General features: G+C 39.8%; 1 protein-coding gene across 1 annotated transcript in view; it reads right to left on the bottom strand.

The window, feature by feature from the left end:
* Positions 1-2,120: 2,120 nt before the first annotated feature.
* Positions 2,121-15,506, bottom strand: part of LOC135083903 (uncharacterized) — a 30,198-nt gene continuing 16,812 nt past the window's right edge. The window contains exons 2-5 of the mRNA XM_063978657.1: positions 7,063-7,486; positions 6,041-6,208; positions 4,057-4,192; positions 2,121-3,211 (exon numbers count right to left, since the gene is read on the bottom strand). Coding sequence (XP_063834727.1) covers positions 3,076-3,211; positions 4,057-4,192; positions 6,041-6,208; positions 7,063-7,288 — 666 coding nt within the window. The 5' untranslated portion in view covers positions 7,289-7,486 and the 3' untranslated portion in view covers positions 2,121-3,075. The remainder of the gene's footprint in view (positions 3,212-4,056; positions 4,193-6,040; positions 6,209-7,062; positions 7,487-15,506) is intronic.

Below are 15,506 nucleotides of genomic sequence, written 5' to 3'. Positions count from 1 at the left end.
GTGTAACTAGTGTAGTCTACTAATAGACCCACTGATCGCGTTCGAAGCACCTGTGCGGCGCTAAACTCGTCACGACATGCAACGAGACAATTGACCAACTATCCGGCCGCCGGATATCCGGCCTAGCAGCTGGCCGGATATCCGGTATCCGGTATCCGGCCAAACAACTATCCGTTTTATCTCTAAAAAACACACTCCCTATTATCTTTACAATAAAGATAAAAAAAAAAGACTGTGCTTTTGTTATTCAACATTTCATCTATATTATTGATACATATTACACATTGATAGGCAATAACACTATGACATCTATTGTTTTAGGTGATATTTTGTTACTCTTCATGGGTTGTTAAATAAAAGTCAGGGATAAAATAAAATTAGTATTCATTCAGAAAAATAAATTCACAAAAGATGCAAGAACGCAGTAATTATAAATAGAAAAAAATACAAACTTATACCTAATGGCACTTATGGCTTTAACAATAATTTACGTACGCTTTTGATCACTTTTAACTTTGGACGGAAAATACAATTGATTATAAGCCTAGGCGCAGACCATCGATTTTTCGTCGGCCGATAGTTTAGTCGGTGTGCATCAGAATGGACGGTCACTACCCATATTTTACATCGAAACAAATATTGAAAGTTGCTTCGAAGTTGCTACTAGTTGCTACTAATCGTTAAATAGTTGCTACCCTCGATTTAAAGGAAATAATCTACGTTCTTAGGTGACGCGCCATCCTAGCATCAGAATGGCCACCTATCCAGCGAGAACAAACTGCGCTAGTTAAAAGAGTTTGTTAAATAACAACCAAAAGTTGCTACTAACTGCTACCTTCATATGCCACGTCTTGGAGCTCATAGCTTTTAAGGCTAATAGGCTAGTTTCCTAAAAAAATTTTTTTAGTCCGTCATGTTTAATATCAAAAAATATTGGACACATATATTTTTATTTGTCAATCTAACAAATAATTACATAGTTATGGTGCGTTGAAGTTCCGCACGACGTCACAACGTGCGGCACTTTTATGCACGCATTGACGTCACGGGCCTCTTCTTATGAACTTTGGCGCGCTTTATCTCTTTCAATTTCCATTAGTTTGAAAAAGTGAAAAATACGTGTAGAGTATTTTTTGATAAGTTAACTGACGGACTAATTAAAACTCTTGCTTTTTGACCCAGGAAACATCCCTATTATGTATTTACGATCAGTATGGGCATGTATGGAAGTGCGCACATTACACCGATTTGATTTGGCCGATTCTTCATACAATTTAAAATCGGGCACAACTATCGGCCAACTAAAATCGGTGGTCTGCGGCTAGTCTAAATGAGGTAATTATAATTAAGATAATATACTATAACTATGTATAGTTCACGTGTATAAATTGGAATGTATTATAACATAAAACAATCGACTACGATTATAATAATTTCAATACACAATGATTTTTTTTATGCAGAACAAGGCAGGTTTGACCGAATCGCACCTGATGTTAAGTGAGATGCAGTCTAGGATGGTACAATCTGCCCTATAAGTTCTTATTCACTCTCGCCTTGAAAAGGCCCGGATGAAATTTTCTGCTCGGTTCGGTTGGTGATAGGGCTTGTTCTAAGTCTGCCTGGCTAGCTACCACCATCTTACCTAAGTCTGTCGCTATAACAACAATGTTAAAAACATTTTAACGTTTGCATTTGAAATTAAGACAGCCAGTTCCTCTGTAATTAAAGATTTTGTTTGTATAATATTAAAATTCTAATCGTAGTCGACGTGTTATACAATAACAATACATGAGTAATAGAACTAACGCAAAGCATATAACTAGTCTATATAAAATCGAATAATAAATCGATTACACTACGACGATTTTGTATCGATCGCAACGATAGTGCATCAATCAAATTTTAGAGTTTATGAATCAAATAGACGTGAAATAAAACATGAAGTTTTCAACAATCCTATACGAAAATACATTAACTGTAACTGTACAACTTATTTAATACTAGCTTTCCGCCCGCGGCTTCGCCCGCTTGGACTCCGAAAACCCCAAATATTTAACGGAAGCCTATTTTTTTCCAAAATAAAATTTAGCCTATGCATCGTTACTCGTGAAAATGTAGCTTTCGAATGGTGAAAGAATTTTTAAAAACAGTCCAGTAGTTTTTGAGCCTATTCATTACAACCAAACAAACAAAGTTTTCCTCTTTATAATATTAGTGTAGAAAATATATTTCATTGTCTAAGCTTTGCGTTATTTCAATTAAACATTGTACAGATTAATTGGAATGCTTACAACAGGTAAAATGTTAATACTAATATAAAATGGACGGAATATAATACATTAAAATAAGTACTTAACTACTAACCCCCTTACTAATCAACTCTTACATTAATTTATGGAAAGACATTATACAACCTTAAAATAATTTATTTAATTGTTTGATTATGCACAAATAGGTATATCAAAACGTCTTTTTGTATGTACCTCAACGAATACCGAAACAAAGTGTGTTGATTTTTTGTTCAGTAGGCAAATAAAGAAATAGTTACTACCAATTATCATAGTAACAAATGACCTGTAACTTTACTAATGTACCCACTACCCAGGTATTAATTTTATTAGTAAGGGGATAACCATTCAGCCTTTTCTGCTCGTTTGAACATAGACAATATTATTAGATATCCAAAATTAGAGACAATATAAGAGATTCAAATACATGGATATTATTTTATAATCCAAGCCATTCATTTTTAGATAAAATTCATAGTTACGAAGTTTATTTATTCGTTTAAATCAATGTTGGTTGATACAAAAGAAAAGTAGAATACTCGTATCTGTCTCATTTTTTTAGAAAATGAAAATAAGTCTTTATTTCTTTTTAATCACCATTGACTTTCCCAAAAAATCTTGAATCTAATTGCTCAAATTCAAGTTGTAATGTCTGTAATCGTTCTGATGTAAGTTTAAAAACAACACGAATTCGCAAAGTTCAAATAGCATACACTAGCGCGATGTAAATGGAGTACAACGCCATCTGTTGCCCGCACGACAAACCATTTGGTCGGTAGGCTGCTTAGTACAGCATGATGGCGCCGTTGACTTTCTCCTCTAATGCCGGGGCTACCGTATCTATGTCTCTAGCGTCAGACATGGCTATGAGAACACATACTATGTTGACGAAGGCTGCTATGCTGGCGGATACCACCAACCTGGAATGAGAAAGGGTAGTTTGAAAATACTGTTCAGGGCAAAAATTACGTGAAAACAGTTTTACAAAAGATGACGAAGTGTTTATTTTCTAGTCTACTTGAGGTCGTCAGGCTAACGAGCACGTCAGCTTATGTGCCGAGTGGTTTCTTTCTACTGAATTACTCCACCTTTCACATGACACAAACTTGTAAAGACAAGTTGACTTTTAATGATTAAGTTTTATATAAATCCTAGCTCCACAGGAATTGCAGCCAGGAACGAAAGGTAGAAATAGTTCCGTGCTTAGGGGTAGCAGGTATTTAAACAAGTCCAAAATAGATAGACAGTAAAACACCACACAAAACAAGAAAAACGAAAAAGATAAAAGCACACTAAAAAACCGCTGACATAGCCCGACGGATTATTATAGCAAGCTGAAGTGACAATGGGCAAGGCACATAGTATCCAGAACTGACGGCCGATGGGGCAGCAAGGTTCTAGAGTGGAGGCCGCGTACCGGAAAACGCAGCGTGGGACGTCAACCCACAAGGTGGACCGACGACATCATAAAGGTAGCAGGAAGGCGCTGGACGCAGGCCGCTACCAACCGGGCAACAACATAGAAAGCATTGGGGGAGGCCTATGTTCAGCAGTGGACGTTCTATGGCTGAGATGATGATGATGACACTAAAAAAACTCTCCCTAGGTGGACCGACGATCTGGGGATAAGAATAGAAGGTTGCGGGAAGTGCCTGGATGCGGGCACCACAGAACTGGTCGTTGTGAAAATCCTTGGGGAGGTCCAGCAGTGGACGTCATTTAACAAACGGACAAAGGGGTAGCAGGTAAAACAAATTCAACTCACCAAAAAGACAGTCCCAGATCGGCCATCCCGTCCGAAGACCAGGTGTTGGCCAGGTCCTCATCAGACATGACGTTGTGTTGCAGCCGCAGGAAGTACTCGGTCAGCCACACGGATATCGCTCCGAGGGTGAACAGCACTGGAACGAGAGAGGATAGGTGTTAAGATGATGACGTAGCTGCTAATGTTAGCTGTTAGGGCAAATGAAATGAAATTTTGATTGCAACTATAGTCTGGTCCGCAGGGTGTCAAGCAACAGGGGATGACAACAGTCACGGAGATTAGTACCTACTCACTGGCGCATTTGCATGACAAGGACGGTCATGATACGGGGGGAGGGGATGCGATTGGTATCATATAGCTCATTTGTACTAACATCTTTAATCTTCGATGCATCGCCCCGGGTGCCAACCCATGCTACGCCGCCACTGCCCGGGCCGCAGAACCCAAGGCAGCCAGTATGCAGGCTCCTCCAGTTGATATCAAGGCTGCGCCCATCTGGCCAGCCTTTCCACACTAAACCAACGACTTATAGCAGCTAATATACAACCTAGGTGATGATCTAGCCTGTTGTGTCACACAGCTTCTGCTTTAAGAGCTGTAGGAGTTGCTAAAACCAGTCAATCAGTTCTAAAATATTCTGGAACCGCTTTCAGACGTATCTAGTTCTAGCTGGATTACTTCTAAGAAAGACCAGAAGTTGCTCTCACCTGCTAAAGAGTTCCCAATCAGCAATGGACGTGGTGAACACCGCACCCGAGCCGCAGAGCCCAAGGCAGCCAGTATGCAGGCCCCGCCAGCTGATATCAAGGCTGCGCCCAGCTGGCCAGCTAGTCAACACCAGGCCCAGCTACTTATAGCAGCTAATATACAACCTAGGTGATGATCCAGGTTTCTATGCCAGACTGCTTCTACTTTAAGAGCTGTAAGAGTTGCTCTTACCCGACAACCAGGCTGTCTCCAGCTGGAAGGCTATTCCACACTATCCCAACGACGTCAATCGGCTAATATACAGTTACAGCCCAGCGCTGATGATCTAAGTTACTGTGTCAGACATCTTTGATCTTTGACAGTCTGTCATCTATTTGCAGGGGTTGCTCTCACCTGCTAAAGAGTTCCCAATCAGCAGCGGACGTGGTGAGCACCGCACCCGGGCCGCAGAACCCAAGGCAGCCAGTATGCAGGCGCCCCCGGCTGATATCAAGGCTGCGCCCATCTGGCCAGCCTTTCCACACCAAATCAACGACTTATAGCAGCTAATATACAACCTAGGTGATGATCTAGCCTGTTGTGTCACACTGCTTCTGCTTTAAGAGCTGTAGGAGTTGCTAAAACCAGTCAATCAGTTCTAAAATATTCTGGAACCGCTTTCAGACGTATCTAGTTCTAGCTGGATTACTTCTAAGAAAGACCAGAAGTTGCTCTCACCTGCTAAAGAATTTCCAATCAGCAATGGACGTGGTGAACACCGCACCCGGGCAGCAGAGCCTAAGGCAGCCAGTATGCAGGCTCCTCCAGCTGATATCAAGGCTGCTCCCAGATGACCAGCTAGTCCAAGGACTTATAGCAGCTAATATACAACCTAGGTGATGATCTAGCCTGTTGTGTCACACTGCTTCTGCTTTAAGAGCTGTAGGAGTTGCTTTTACCAGTCAGTCAGTTCTAAAATATTCTGGAACCGCTTTCAGACGTATCTAGTTCTAGCTGGATTACTTCTAAGAAAGACCAGAAGTTGCTCTCACCTGCTAAAGAGTTCCCAATCAGCAGGGGGCGTGGTGAACACCGCACCCGGGCCGCAGAGCCCAAGGCAGTCAGTATGCAGGCTCCTGCAGCTGATATCAAGGCTGCGCCCAGCTGGCCAGCTAGTCTACGCAAGACCCAGCAACTTACAGCCGCTATTATGCAGCGTAAATGATGATTCAGGTAGCTTTATTACACTGCTTCTGCTTTAAGAGCTGTAGGACTTGCTTTTACTAGTTTCTCTTACCTGCTAAAGAATTCCCAATCAGCAGTGGACGTGGTGAACACCGCACCCGGGCCGCAGAGCCCAGGGCTGCGAGTATGCAGGCGCCCCCGGCTGATATCAAGGCTGCGCCCAGCTGACCGGCTGTCCCGCACCAGGCCCATCGGCGGGCAGGGTGGGAGCCGGCTTTTACTGGAAATGGATGAGGAACGGTTTATAGGGTAAGTTGAATTAAAGAAAGTGACTCGAAATTCGCTGGTATAGATGTAGCTACTTAAGGTTTAATGAATGAAGAAGACTGCTGCAGCTGCTTCAACTTAAACTAGCTGACACGGGACTATTCCCATCTCTCTTTCCCACCACTGCAACTCCTGTACAGCTTGACCGCCAACAAAAACCCAACCAGTGAAGGTCAAGTTTGTCCCGGGGGAAAGTTAAACTGTCATTGGACCCGCAACGAAATTAATCAGAAGAACATAGGAGGAGTTCGAGGTTAAGGTTCGACTTCCCTTCGTTGCAAAGCGGATGATAAACAAAAACAGGTGATAAACAAAGGTTTAGTAAACTAGCTGGCAGTGGAATTACGTTGTTGGAAATTGGAATCGCTATGTTTGACTATACAGTTAAAGTCTTTATCTAAGATGTCAACAGCTACCACCATCGTCATCATCATATCAGCTACATGACGTCAACTGTTGAACATAGGCATCCCCAATGATTGGAGGTTAACTGTGGTGAGGTTGGGTTGGCAGTTATGAGATCGATCGATCTATAAGAAGATGAATGAAATATCTCATTCTTCTTCTTATAGACAGAGAAGGGTTGTGTGACCTATCATAATTATAGCAGCATAGCAGTGAATCGTATACATAATCGTTCGCTCAATGCCTTTTAACAAATCTGATGTTGGATAGATTGTGCAATAGAGAAATGTTAAACTTATATCATAAAGATTATGGAAGCATTATCTACCCCAAATATTATGAAACAAAGAATGTTCCAAAATCAAACATAACATATCAGAAATCACTCAAGCAGCAACTTACCGCTGAAGTCATGGTTCCTCCACCCGTATCCAAAATTGAGCTCTTTGTGGCCCTCAAAGAGTCCAAAGCTGATTCTGCCCTCCGATTCCAGAGGGTTTGAAGTCCGCCGCGCCCGCGCATCTATCCAATGCGTCGTCCCCAACGACGCCACTATCAACGCGATACAAAGACACGCCCCGAAGAACGTAGCGAAGATCATAGACCGCCTAAACAGATTCAACTTCATCTTGCCCGAAGCACTTTCACTTACAATCAAGTTCAAACGTTAACCGCAAGATGGCGTTATGTCACATTGTCTTTGAACGGGTTAATTGGTCACTTTTTGCTTGGTTTTCTATCTATTCAGCCGGTGGGAGACTGTTCGCGGCCATCATTGTTGGTCTCAACATAACAGTTTTCTTTGTTCTCACGGCGCGCGAAAAATCTGGAACAATTAAACGTGATTATGTAAAAGTTGGGATATTATCTAATTGTTACATTGATTTTGACTTTAGAAATCCAAGATCAAACTACAAAAAGTCTAGAGGTCATAAGAGAACCATTTTTAATCTCAATCATTGTCTGAATCCAATATTATTATTGGTAAAGAAAAATCTCTCATAATGCTATAAAATACTCCAAAATTACTGCTATAGGCTGGCCCAACGAATTGTCGTCCATGAGTGTTTCAATACTTGGTCTGTAGGAATTTACCAAATATCATCATATTTTGCACATATTTTATGCCAGTTTAACGATATAAATTATTTTCCCTGTAATGGCGCCTAAAATTAATAAACAATTAATTAAATGAAAAAGCAATAACTCTAAACCATCCAATATTGTATTTTTAGAAACGATTAATACAGGTACCATTTTGATTGATTGTGTGTGTATAATTGCAATACTTATACTTGTTTGTAAAATAATGAAAGATCGGCAACTATCGTGAGTATCTATACTTATAACTACTAACTATTGGTTAAATTTAAGCTCAACTGATTGCTTAATACCACCGTTATATTGCAAGCTAAAGAAAGTGACAATAATGTAATTAATAAATTGAAAGCAATCATTAACGAAATCAATTAGCTGCAGTGATTGGAAATCTGGCTAAGGTTACTGAACCAGCGATTGAAATTTTACGGGGGCCATAATATTCTTAGTTACACGGGACTATTCCTATCTCTCGTTCCCACCACTGCAACTCCTGTGTAGCCAGGATCTACAGCTTGACCGCCATAAAAACCCAACCAATGAAGGTCAAGTTTGTTCCGGGGGAAAGTTAAGCTGTCATTGGACCCGCAACGAAATTAATCAGTAGAACATAGGAGGAGTTCGACACTCGAACTTCGAACACTCTTAGTTAGCTTACTTGTGCCCGAACAAGTCAGACTCAAGCAGCCTCTTTAGAAAAAGTTCATCATCATCATATTCATCATTTCAGCCACAACAGGACGTCCACTAGAACATAGGCCTCCCCCAATAATTTCCATATTGCCCGGTTGATAGCGGCCTGCATCCAGCGCCTTCCTGCTACCTTTATGAGATCGTCTTAGAATCCGACTTTTTTGTAACTCGTTTTGTTAAAAGGCTGCGAATTTGAACCTCTATCTAGGCATGTCTACTACGGGACTAATCCCACCTCTTATTCCCATCACTACAACTCCTGTATAGCCAGAAATCATAGCCTGATCTGATATTTAACCTGACTTACTATCAGGTGAGATACAGGTCAAGAGCTTCCTCGTTGTGGATAAAAAAAATACCACTAGAAGATTTATCAATTAGCCTACTTTTGCATTCAATCCATTACTGGATCAGGCCTCTCCTTTGCCATTTCCCACTACTATACTAAGAGGCTAGAAAATGGTTTTAAAGATAAAAACCCAAATCCACTGGGCAGTTTCGTATTAGCAGAGGCACAATTGACTATTCAATCTTTAGAATGGACCTTTTAACTTCATTATTAATCCATCATCTGATGAAGAGTCAATAAACTCATAATCTCAGGGTCCACTGCGCAATAAAATAACGTGGTTAAAAATTTAATAACAAAAACCATTAATACAATGTTAAAATAATACATTATGAAAATCAATTCAGCCGTGACTAATTGTGACGACAAAGTCAACTGCTGAGACATAAATAATTCACTGGCGAAAGTGATATCAGTCTCTATAACTTCAAAACAGTCAAAACGACAAATCGATCTAACAAAAAGATAATTACGCAAAATTCCACCTTATCCAAAACGAAAAAAGCGCAATTTTCTTCGCAACTAACTGTGACGAGATTATGCGCACGCACGGGAACTGGTATTATTGACCTGATATACTGACTCGTTTAGAAATTACATTGCTGATGTGAGTCTTAACTCGGCGTAATATGATTTGAAATTGATTGGGTACAGTGATCGTTGGTGCACGTGATTTAATGAATAAGCAATAGAGGATCTACTGGAGAATCGTGACAGATAGAAAGAATTATGCGTGATTAAATCATAGTTAATTTACTCGTACTGTTCGACAAATTGCATGCAGGCGAATTGCAAATACAAGAAAGCTATTATTTATTTTCCACTTCTATGAAGTACGTTTAAATCACGTGCCAGATATTCTGAGTATTTCTGACTCATGGTTATCTAAAAAGGCTTGATTATACTGACCGCTTACTTATAAAATTGCAGTTATGTAACAAAATAACCAAGCAGCAATTCCTAGTTAAGATTTTGGGCTTAACATAGGCGTCTTTTAGAGAAAGCATAGGTATGGGTCTTTTAAACGAGAAAAAAGAAGAATTAGTCTTGAGTTGAGGATGTCAATGGGCAAACAAGCAAGAACAGTACGCAGGAAAATTCCTCTAGTGTTCAGGATTCCTTCAACGGGCAGTGGCGACAGCTCATCACTTCTGTGGACGAAATGCGATTTATCTCTTTTTTTTAAAAGACTTATGAACAAAGGCCCAACAAAGCTAGTCAAGTTTCCAGAAAAAAAGGGTAATCCAACCAAAATATTATCATGTAAAATGTTGCCAAGACGAGACCATAGACTGGCATTGTGAAAAGGTTATCAGATCTCATGTAGAGCCAAGCTACTAACTCTAAACAAACTCTACCTACACCTTAGTCAAAATATGTGGCACAAGACCGTTCTCAAAGCTTGCAATATGATGTTCGCAACAATATAAATATCTAACTAACTGCTACTACACTATAAATAAATATACAACTCTTAACAAGCCAAATAAAACCGTTTAAAAATTACATCATCAAGCTCATCCATTCATAAGAAAATCCGGTTTGCTTTCAAAGAATTCGGAAGGTCAATGCTGAATCCATTATGCGTAGACGATGTGACAAACGTTCGGTGTGACATTGGAAATTTATTACAGTATTAAAATAACTTTATAAAGAAAGCTATGGGGAAAGATTGCTCAACTACCATTGTTAGAATGTTATAGTAAATTCTTCACAATACATTTTCATTTGATGGATATTGCTGGCTTCAAAGTAAATCCATTAGTTTTAATGGACATCGTTTTGTCGATTTTGAAATACACGAACATCAAATGGACTTGTGAAACTAGACATTGAAGATGTGACCTCTGTCTAAAATCTAAATGCAATCGAGACAAAATTGACAGGACAATACTACGAGTACATCAGCTGTAGGATCGACATCAAAGATGGGTTTTAAAACCTAACGTTATTAATGCTATAGCGATAAGACGCCAAAATTGTGCCGTGTGTTTAGTAGTGTGTTCTATCTATTTTAACCAAGGGCTTATTTATTATTGATTAATTATGGAATTTAAAACCGCCAAACTAAAATCGTTAGCGGTTAGCAAAATTTACTGCTTCCGCCATATTCCTTTCGAGAACATTCAAATAATTTTGGACAAATATGAAATCAGAACTTTTTAAAACGAAAGCTATCGAAACTAAATCAGCAAACCATCGTGTTGAATGATGAACACCAATAAAAATTCATAATAGAAATGCGAAACCATGGCACATACGATTTCTCGCCATACGCACGATCGGTATGTTTAATTCATGTTGAAACACTTGCTACCACATACTATGTTAGAAAGCAGCATTTCATTGCCTATAAAATTGCGCCTGAGAGCGTTTGAGTGGCACTGGCTTCCTCTATTATGATAGGATGGGATTCTGCGGGTATCATCAAAATAAAGGATGTTTTCCTGAGTTACGGGCCGAATGTGGAAATCAAAACGCATAGTTCGTTCGTTTCTGCCAAATGATGTCCAAGGCTGGACAAAGTTCATCCGTGATTGAGGATTCCGGGTGAAGCTCGCTTCCACCTTCGCCCTGATCATCACTTACCATCAGGTAAGATACAGGTCAAGAGCTTCCTCGTTGTGGATAAAAAAGGCCTCCCCAAGGATTTCCATAACGACCGGTCCTGCGTTTCCCGCATCCAGGTTTTTCCAGCGAATATAACGTTAAAATTAATTTTCTTAGGCTGCCTTTCAATGCCTTCATCTCTAGCTCTATGTATAATCGTTCGTTCGTGACGTCTGCCAAATGACGTCCACTGCTGGACAAAGGCCTCCTCCAAGGTTTTCCACAATGCACGGTCCTGCGCTGCCCGCATCCAGGCTCTTCCCGCGACCTTTACCAGATCGTCGGTCCACCTAGTAGGAGGCCTGCCCACGCTACGTCTTCCAGCCCGTGGTCGCCACTCGATAACTTTCTGCCCCAACGGCCATCGTCTCTACGAGCTATGTGCCCCGCCCACTGCCTACTATGATAATATTCCATCACTATCTTGGTTTCAACCAAATGCCGTCCACTGCTGGACAAAGGTCTCCCCCAACAGATTTCCACAACAACCGGTCCTGCGCTATTAACTTAGGGTTCAGCCAAACCAACGCGTGTAGCTTGAGTGCGAAATCCTACTGATTTCTACTGATCGCCATCGTGCACGTAGGCTGCACGCGTTGGTTTGGCCGAACCTTTAATATTATAACACTATAAAATGTTACACTGTGGTCCAACTTAACTGAAGCATGTATGATGTAATAAACGTTGCGATTTTTCTTACAAAATTCGCTGCAATTGCATTGACACAATTATGTCATCCGCATATTGTCTCACTGCCCATTTACACGTTAAACTACTTTTAAAGTAGTTTGTTATTTTCCGCTAAATATGTTATACTTAAACGTAATGTAAGTTGTTGTGGTTGTAAGTTAGTGCAACATTGAGAAAACGTCAAATTAACAATATCTGACGAATTTAATGTGTCGTCAATTTTACTGTCATGTTAGCTAAACAGTAAAGCACTCCAATAACTAAACTAAGCAATCACTCTTTATATTTTGTGTTGCAATTGAGAACAAACTTTGGTCAAACAGGATTCTCAGAAATTAGATCTAGCGCTTAACTCAATCAGTGCATGAAGTACGGGAACGGCACGAGGCGACATTGACATATTATTATGACGTGAGAGAGCTTAAAAATCTGAATATAATCTGAAGTCGCACTGACGTTTGACGTTACAAAAACACCCTCCCGTGCCGCTCCCATACCTCATGCACTGACTGAATTAAGCGACCTATAATTTAGATAATAACCAACAAACTTTGGCCAAAACATGGCTCTCCAAAATTCGAACACTAATTCAGATAATGACCAGTAATTTGACGACATATTGTCCGTAACCCAAATAGCCAAACCAACCTTGACAGTGATCGCCCTAACGGACATCCATGGACTCCCCGACATGGTACGGTAGGCATGGCTGCCCACGGCATTACCATAGACTTATGGTTATGGTACCCGTGGCATGGAGGACGGCTTTGAATTTTTACTAATAAATCGAGCTAATACAACGACTGAGTTTTTTGCGCAGCGCTTCTTCTCAGCACTGGCCCTTTTTTTGTCAAGAAGCAGTGGTAGGGATAATAATGGGACGTGTACTGCTTTTTAAAAGCTTAATTGTAAAAATAAAATAAGTTTTACGAGTTTTTATATTGCTATTGAAAGTTCTTCTAGTAAAACTGATGACAGAGACCGCACGACATTCTTTAAAAGACAAACCATATAATAAACAAAAGCTACCCAATTAAAACTATAGAGACAATGGTTAGTTTAAATAATTCAATGTCGTGTGTGTGAGTGATAAACACTGGCTATGCTTATTAAGTCTCTTAATAAGAGCACAATCAGTTTCTTCAATAAATTCAAATCATACCAATAAATTCAGTTTCTGAATCAATTTAGTAGACTGAAAAACAGAAAGAAAGAAGAAGAAAGAAAGAAAAATTGTTTATTTGGTTCAAACATAGTAATTTAACACAATTTGGATAATAATTATAAATAAATCCCATCAAAGAAGATAATAGTCTTCAAACAGAGATCATTTAACGAGTGATCAACGATACCCATCTGACGATAAATAGAGCATAACCGTTGTTTTGTAACCCAACCGACGAATGTTTACTAACAATGGAATAAAAACTGCTGATACCTGGTTCCCTAACCTCAATTCGGAAGAAATTACTTAAGATCGAGAGCGCTCGCAAGAAATAGACGCATTTGATAAAAAAGCTGATCTCTAACAAAATTCAATACAATACAATACATCTGAAATGTAAAAACTACCACTGGCGTTAGCGTAACAATTTAAAATTATTGTCAGACTATGTTATTTTTTGTTATTTAGCAATATTTGGGATATTTAGCAATATTTGGGATTTTGTAGATTTATGTAAGAAGTTTCGACTTTTGAGTAGGGTAAACCGACAGTCATTGGACGCTGCCAGTCATTGGACAAAACAACCCTTGATTTTTCTTAAAATGAATATTTCTTCAAATACAATGAATATTCCTTCAAAAAACGCCCTTTTATCTCCATCAGTCGGAATCTCTCAGTTGTTGAAATAGAAATGCTATTTTTAATTCAGTAAATAACTGTCCAATAAATTTCTTAAGTGTCAAATGACTGGCAGTTTACCCTTTTTATTTGGCAAATTCTAACCCATCCTAACCTAACCTTTTAAAACAAATCGAAAGCCATAAGTAAGCAAAGTGTTTTTGAAGCTAGCCTTTTATAACAAAGGAGGCAAAAACAGAAAATATTCCAAGAATAAATTCACTTTACTCGTCTGAATAATCTAAATACGCAATTAAAAGTTCACGACACGGTGCGTAGTTATAACCAAATGAGACTGGCATATCTAATAGCTTAATAGATGAAAAGTATTGAGGTGAGTGTAGACTAGAGCACCTACTTGTAACAGAACAACGAGCCCCTTTATGATACGTTTTAGTGTTTACCTTGTCACGAACCGAACGTCGTCGTACAGTTTACCCGTATTGTACAATAGTCTTGCTAATAAGCAAGAACGTTACATTGCAACCCCTTCAAGTTAACAGCGCACCTGCCAATCGTGACGTCACAAATTGACACTGGTACGGACGGGGCGAACGCGGGGAGGTGTGAGGGTGAGTGCGAGGGAGTCGAAATCCAGCGAGGTGCGCAGTTAGCTCGATCGGGTTGCAAATGTTTACCCTTTCTAAGCCGTGTGGTGATGGCAGAGTAGAATACATTTGTCACCAACCCCTACTCTTCCCGCGGGTGTCGTAAGAGGCGATTTAGGGACTACACATCAAACAGAGAACGGGCAGCAGCGCTCTCTGAAAAACATCAATCTTTAAACTGCGATCTCCAACCCGCCTGCCAAGCGTGGGGATTATGGCAAAACCCTCCACTAAAGTGGAGGAGGCTCATAGTCCAGCAGTAGACTGTGAAGGGCTGTTGATGACCCTTTCACGAATCAAATGTACATTAGGGGGCGTCCATAAATTACGTGAGACAATTTTGGCCATTTTTCAACCCCCCCCCCGCCCCCCTTGGTGAGATTTGGTGAGATTGTGCCTGACCCCCTCCCCCACCCCCCTAATCTCACGTGATATTTAATAAAATGCCTATTTTGCAATGCCTATGCTTCGAGTCTATTAGATTAAATGAAAAAATAAGTAACCCAGTGTGATTCCACCGCGCAGTACAGGGTTCCGTAGCTTCCCGTCGTTTAGTAAGACAAGCAATTGCTTCAACCTAGGACCAGTTTTTTGATTCATAGTTAAAATAACTAATTGTTAAATTTTGCTACTAATGGTTAAATATTAATAAAATGTAAACTAATAGTAAAAAAAAGTCAAGTTAAACATTGTTATAAAAATATTTTTTTTCTGTTATTTAACCACTGTCATTTGACATCTGTCAAATTTTACTATTGGTTACTTAACTACGAATACATAATATTTTCATACGTATGTAATGTCATTTTTTGGGGTTCCGTAGTCCTGACAAGGAAACCTTATAGTTTCGATCTGTCTCTGTCTGTCCGTCCGAGGTTTCGCTTGGAAACTATTGGCACTGGGGAGCTGTAATTTTGTGAAGGTATATGTATATTAATCACGCCGACAAAATAGT

Source organism: Ostrinia nubilalis, chromosome 24, assembly GCF_963855985.1.
Source record: "Ostrinia nubilalis chromosome 24, ilOstNubi1.1, whole genome shotgun sequence".
Lineage (NCBI taxonomy): Eukaryota > Metazoa > Arthropoda > Insecta > Lepidoptera > Crambidae > Ostrinia > Ostrinia nubilalis.
The sequence above is the reverse complement of the archived record's forward strand: the minus strand, read 5'-3'. Positions and strand labels throughout refer to the sequence as shown.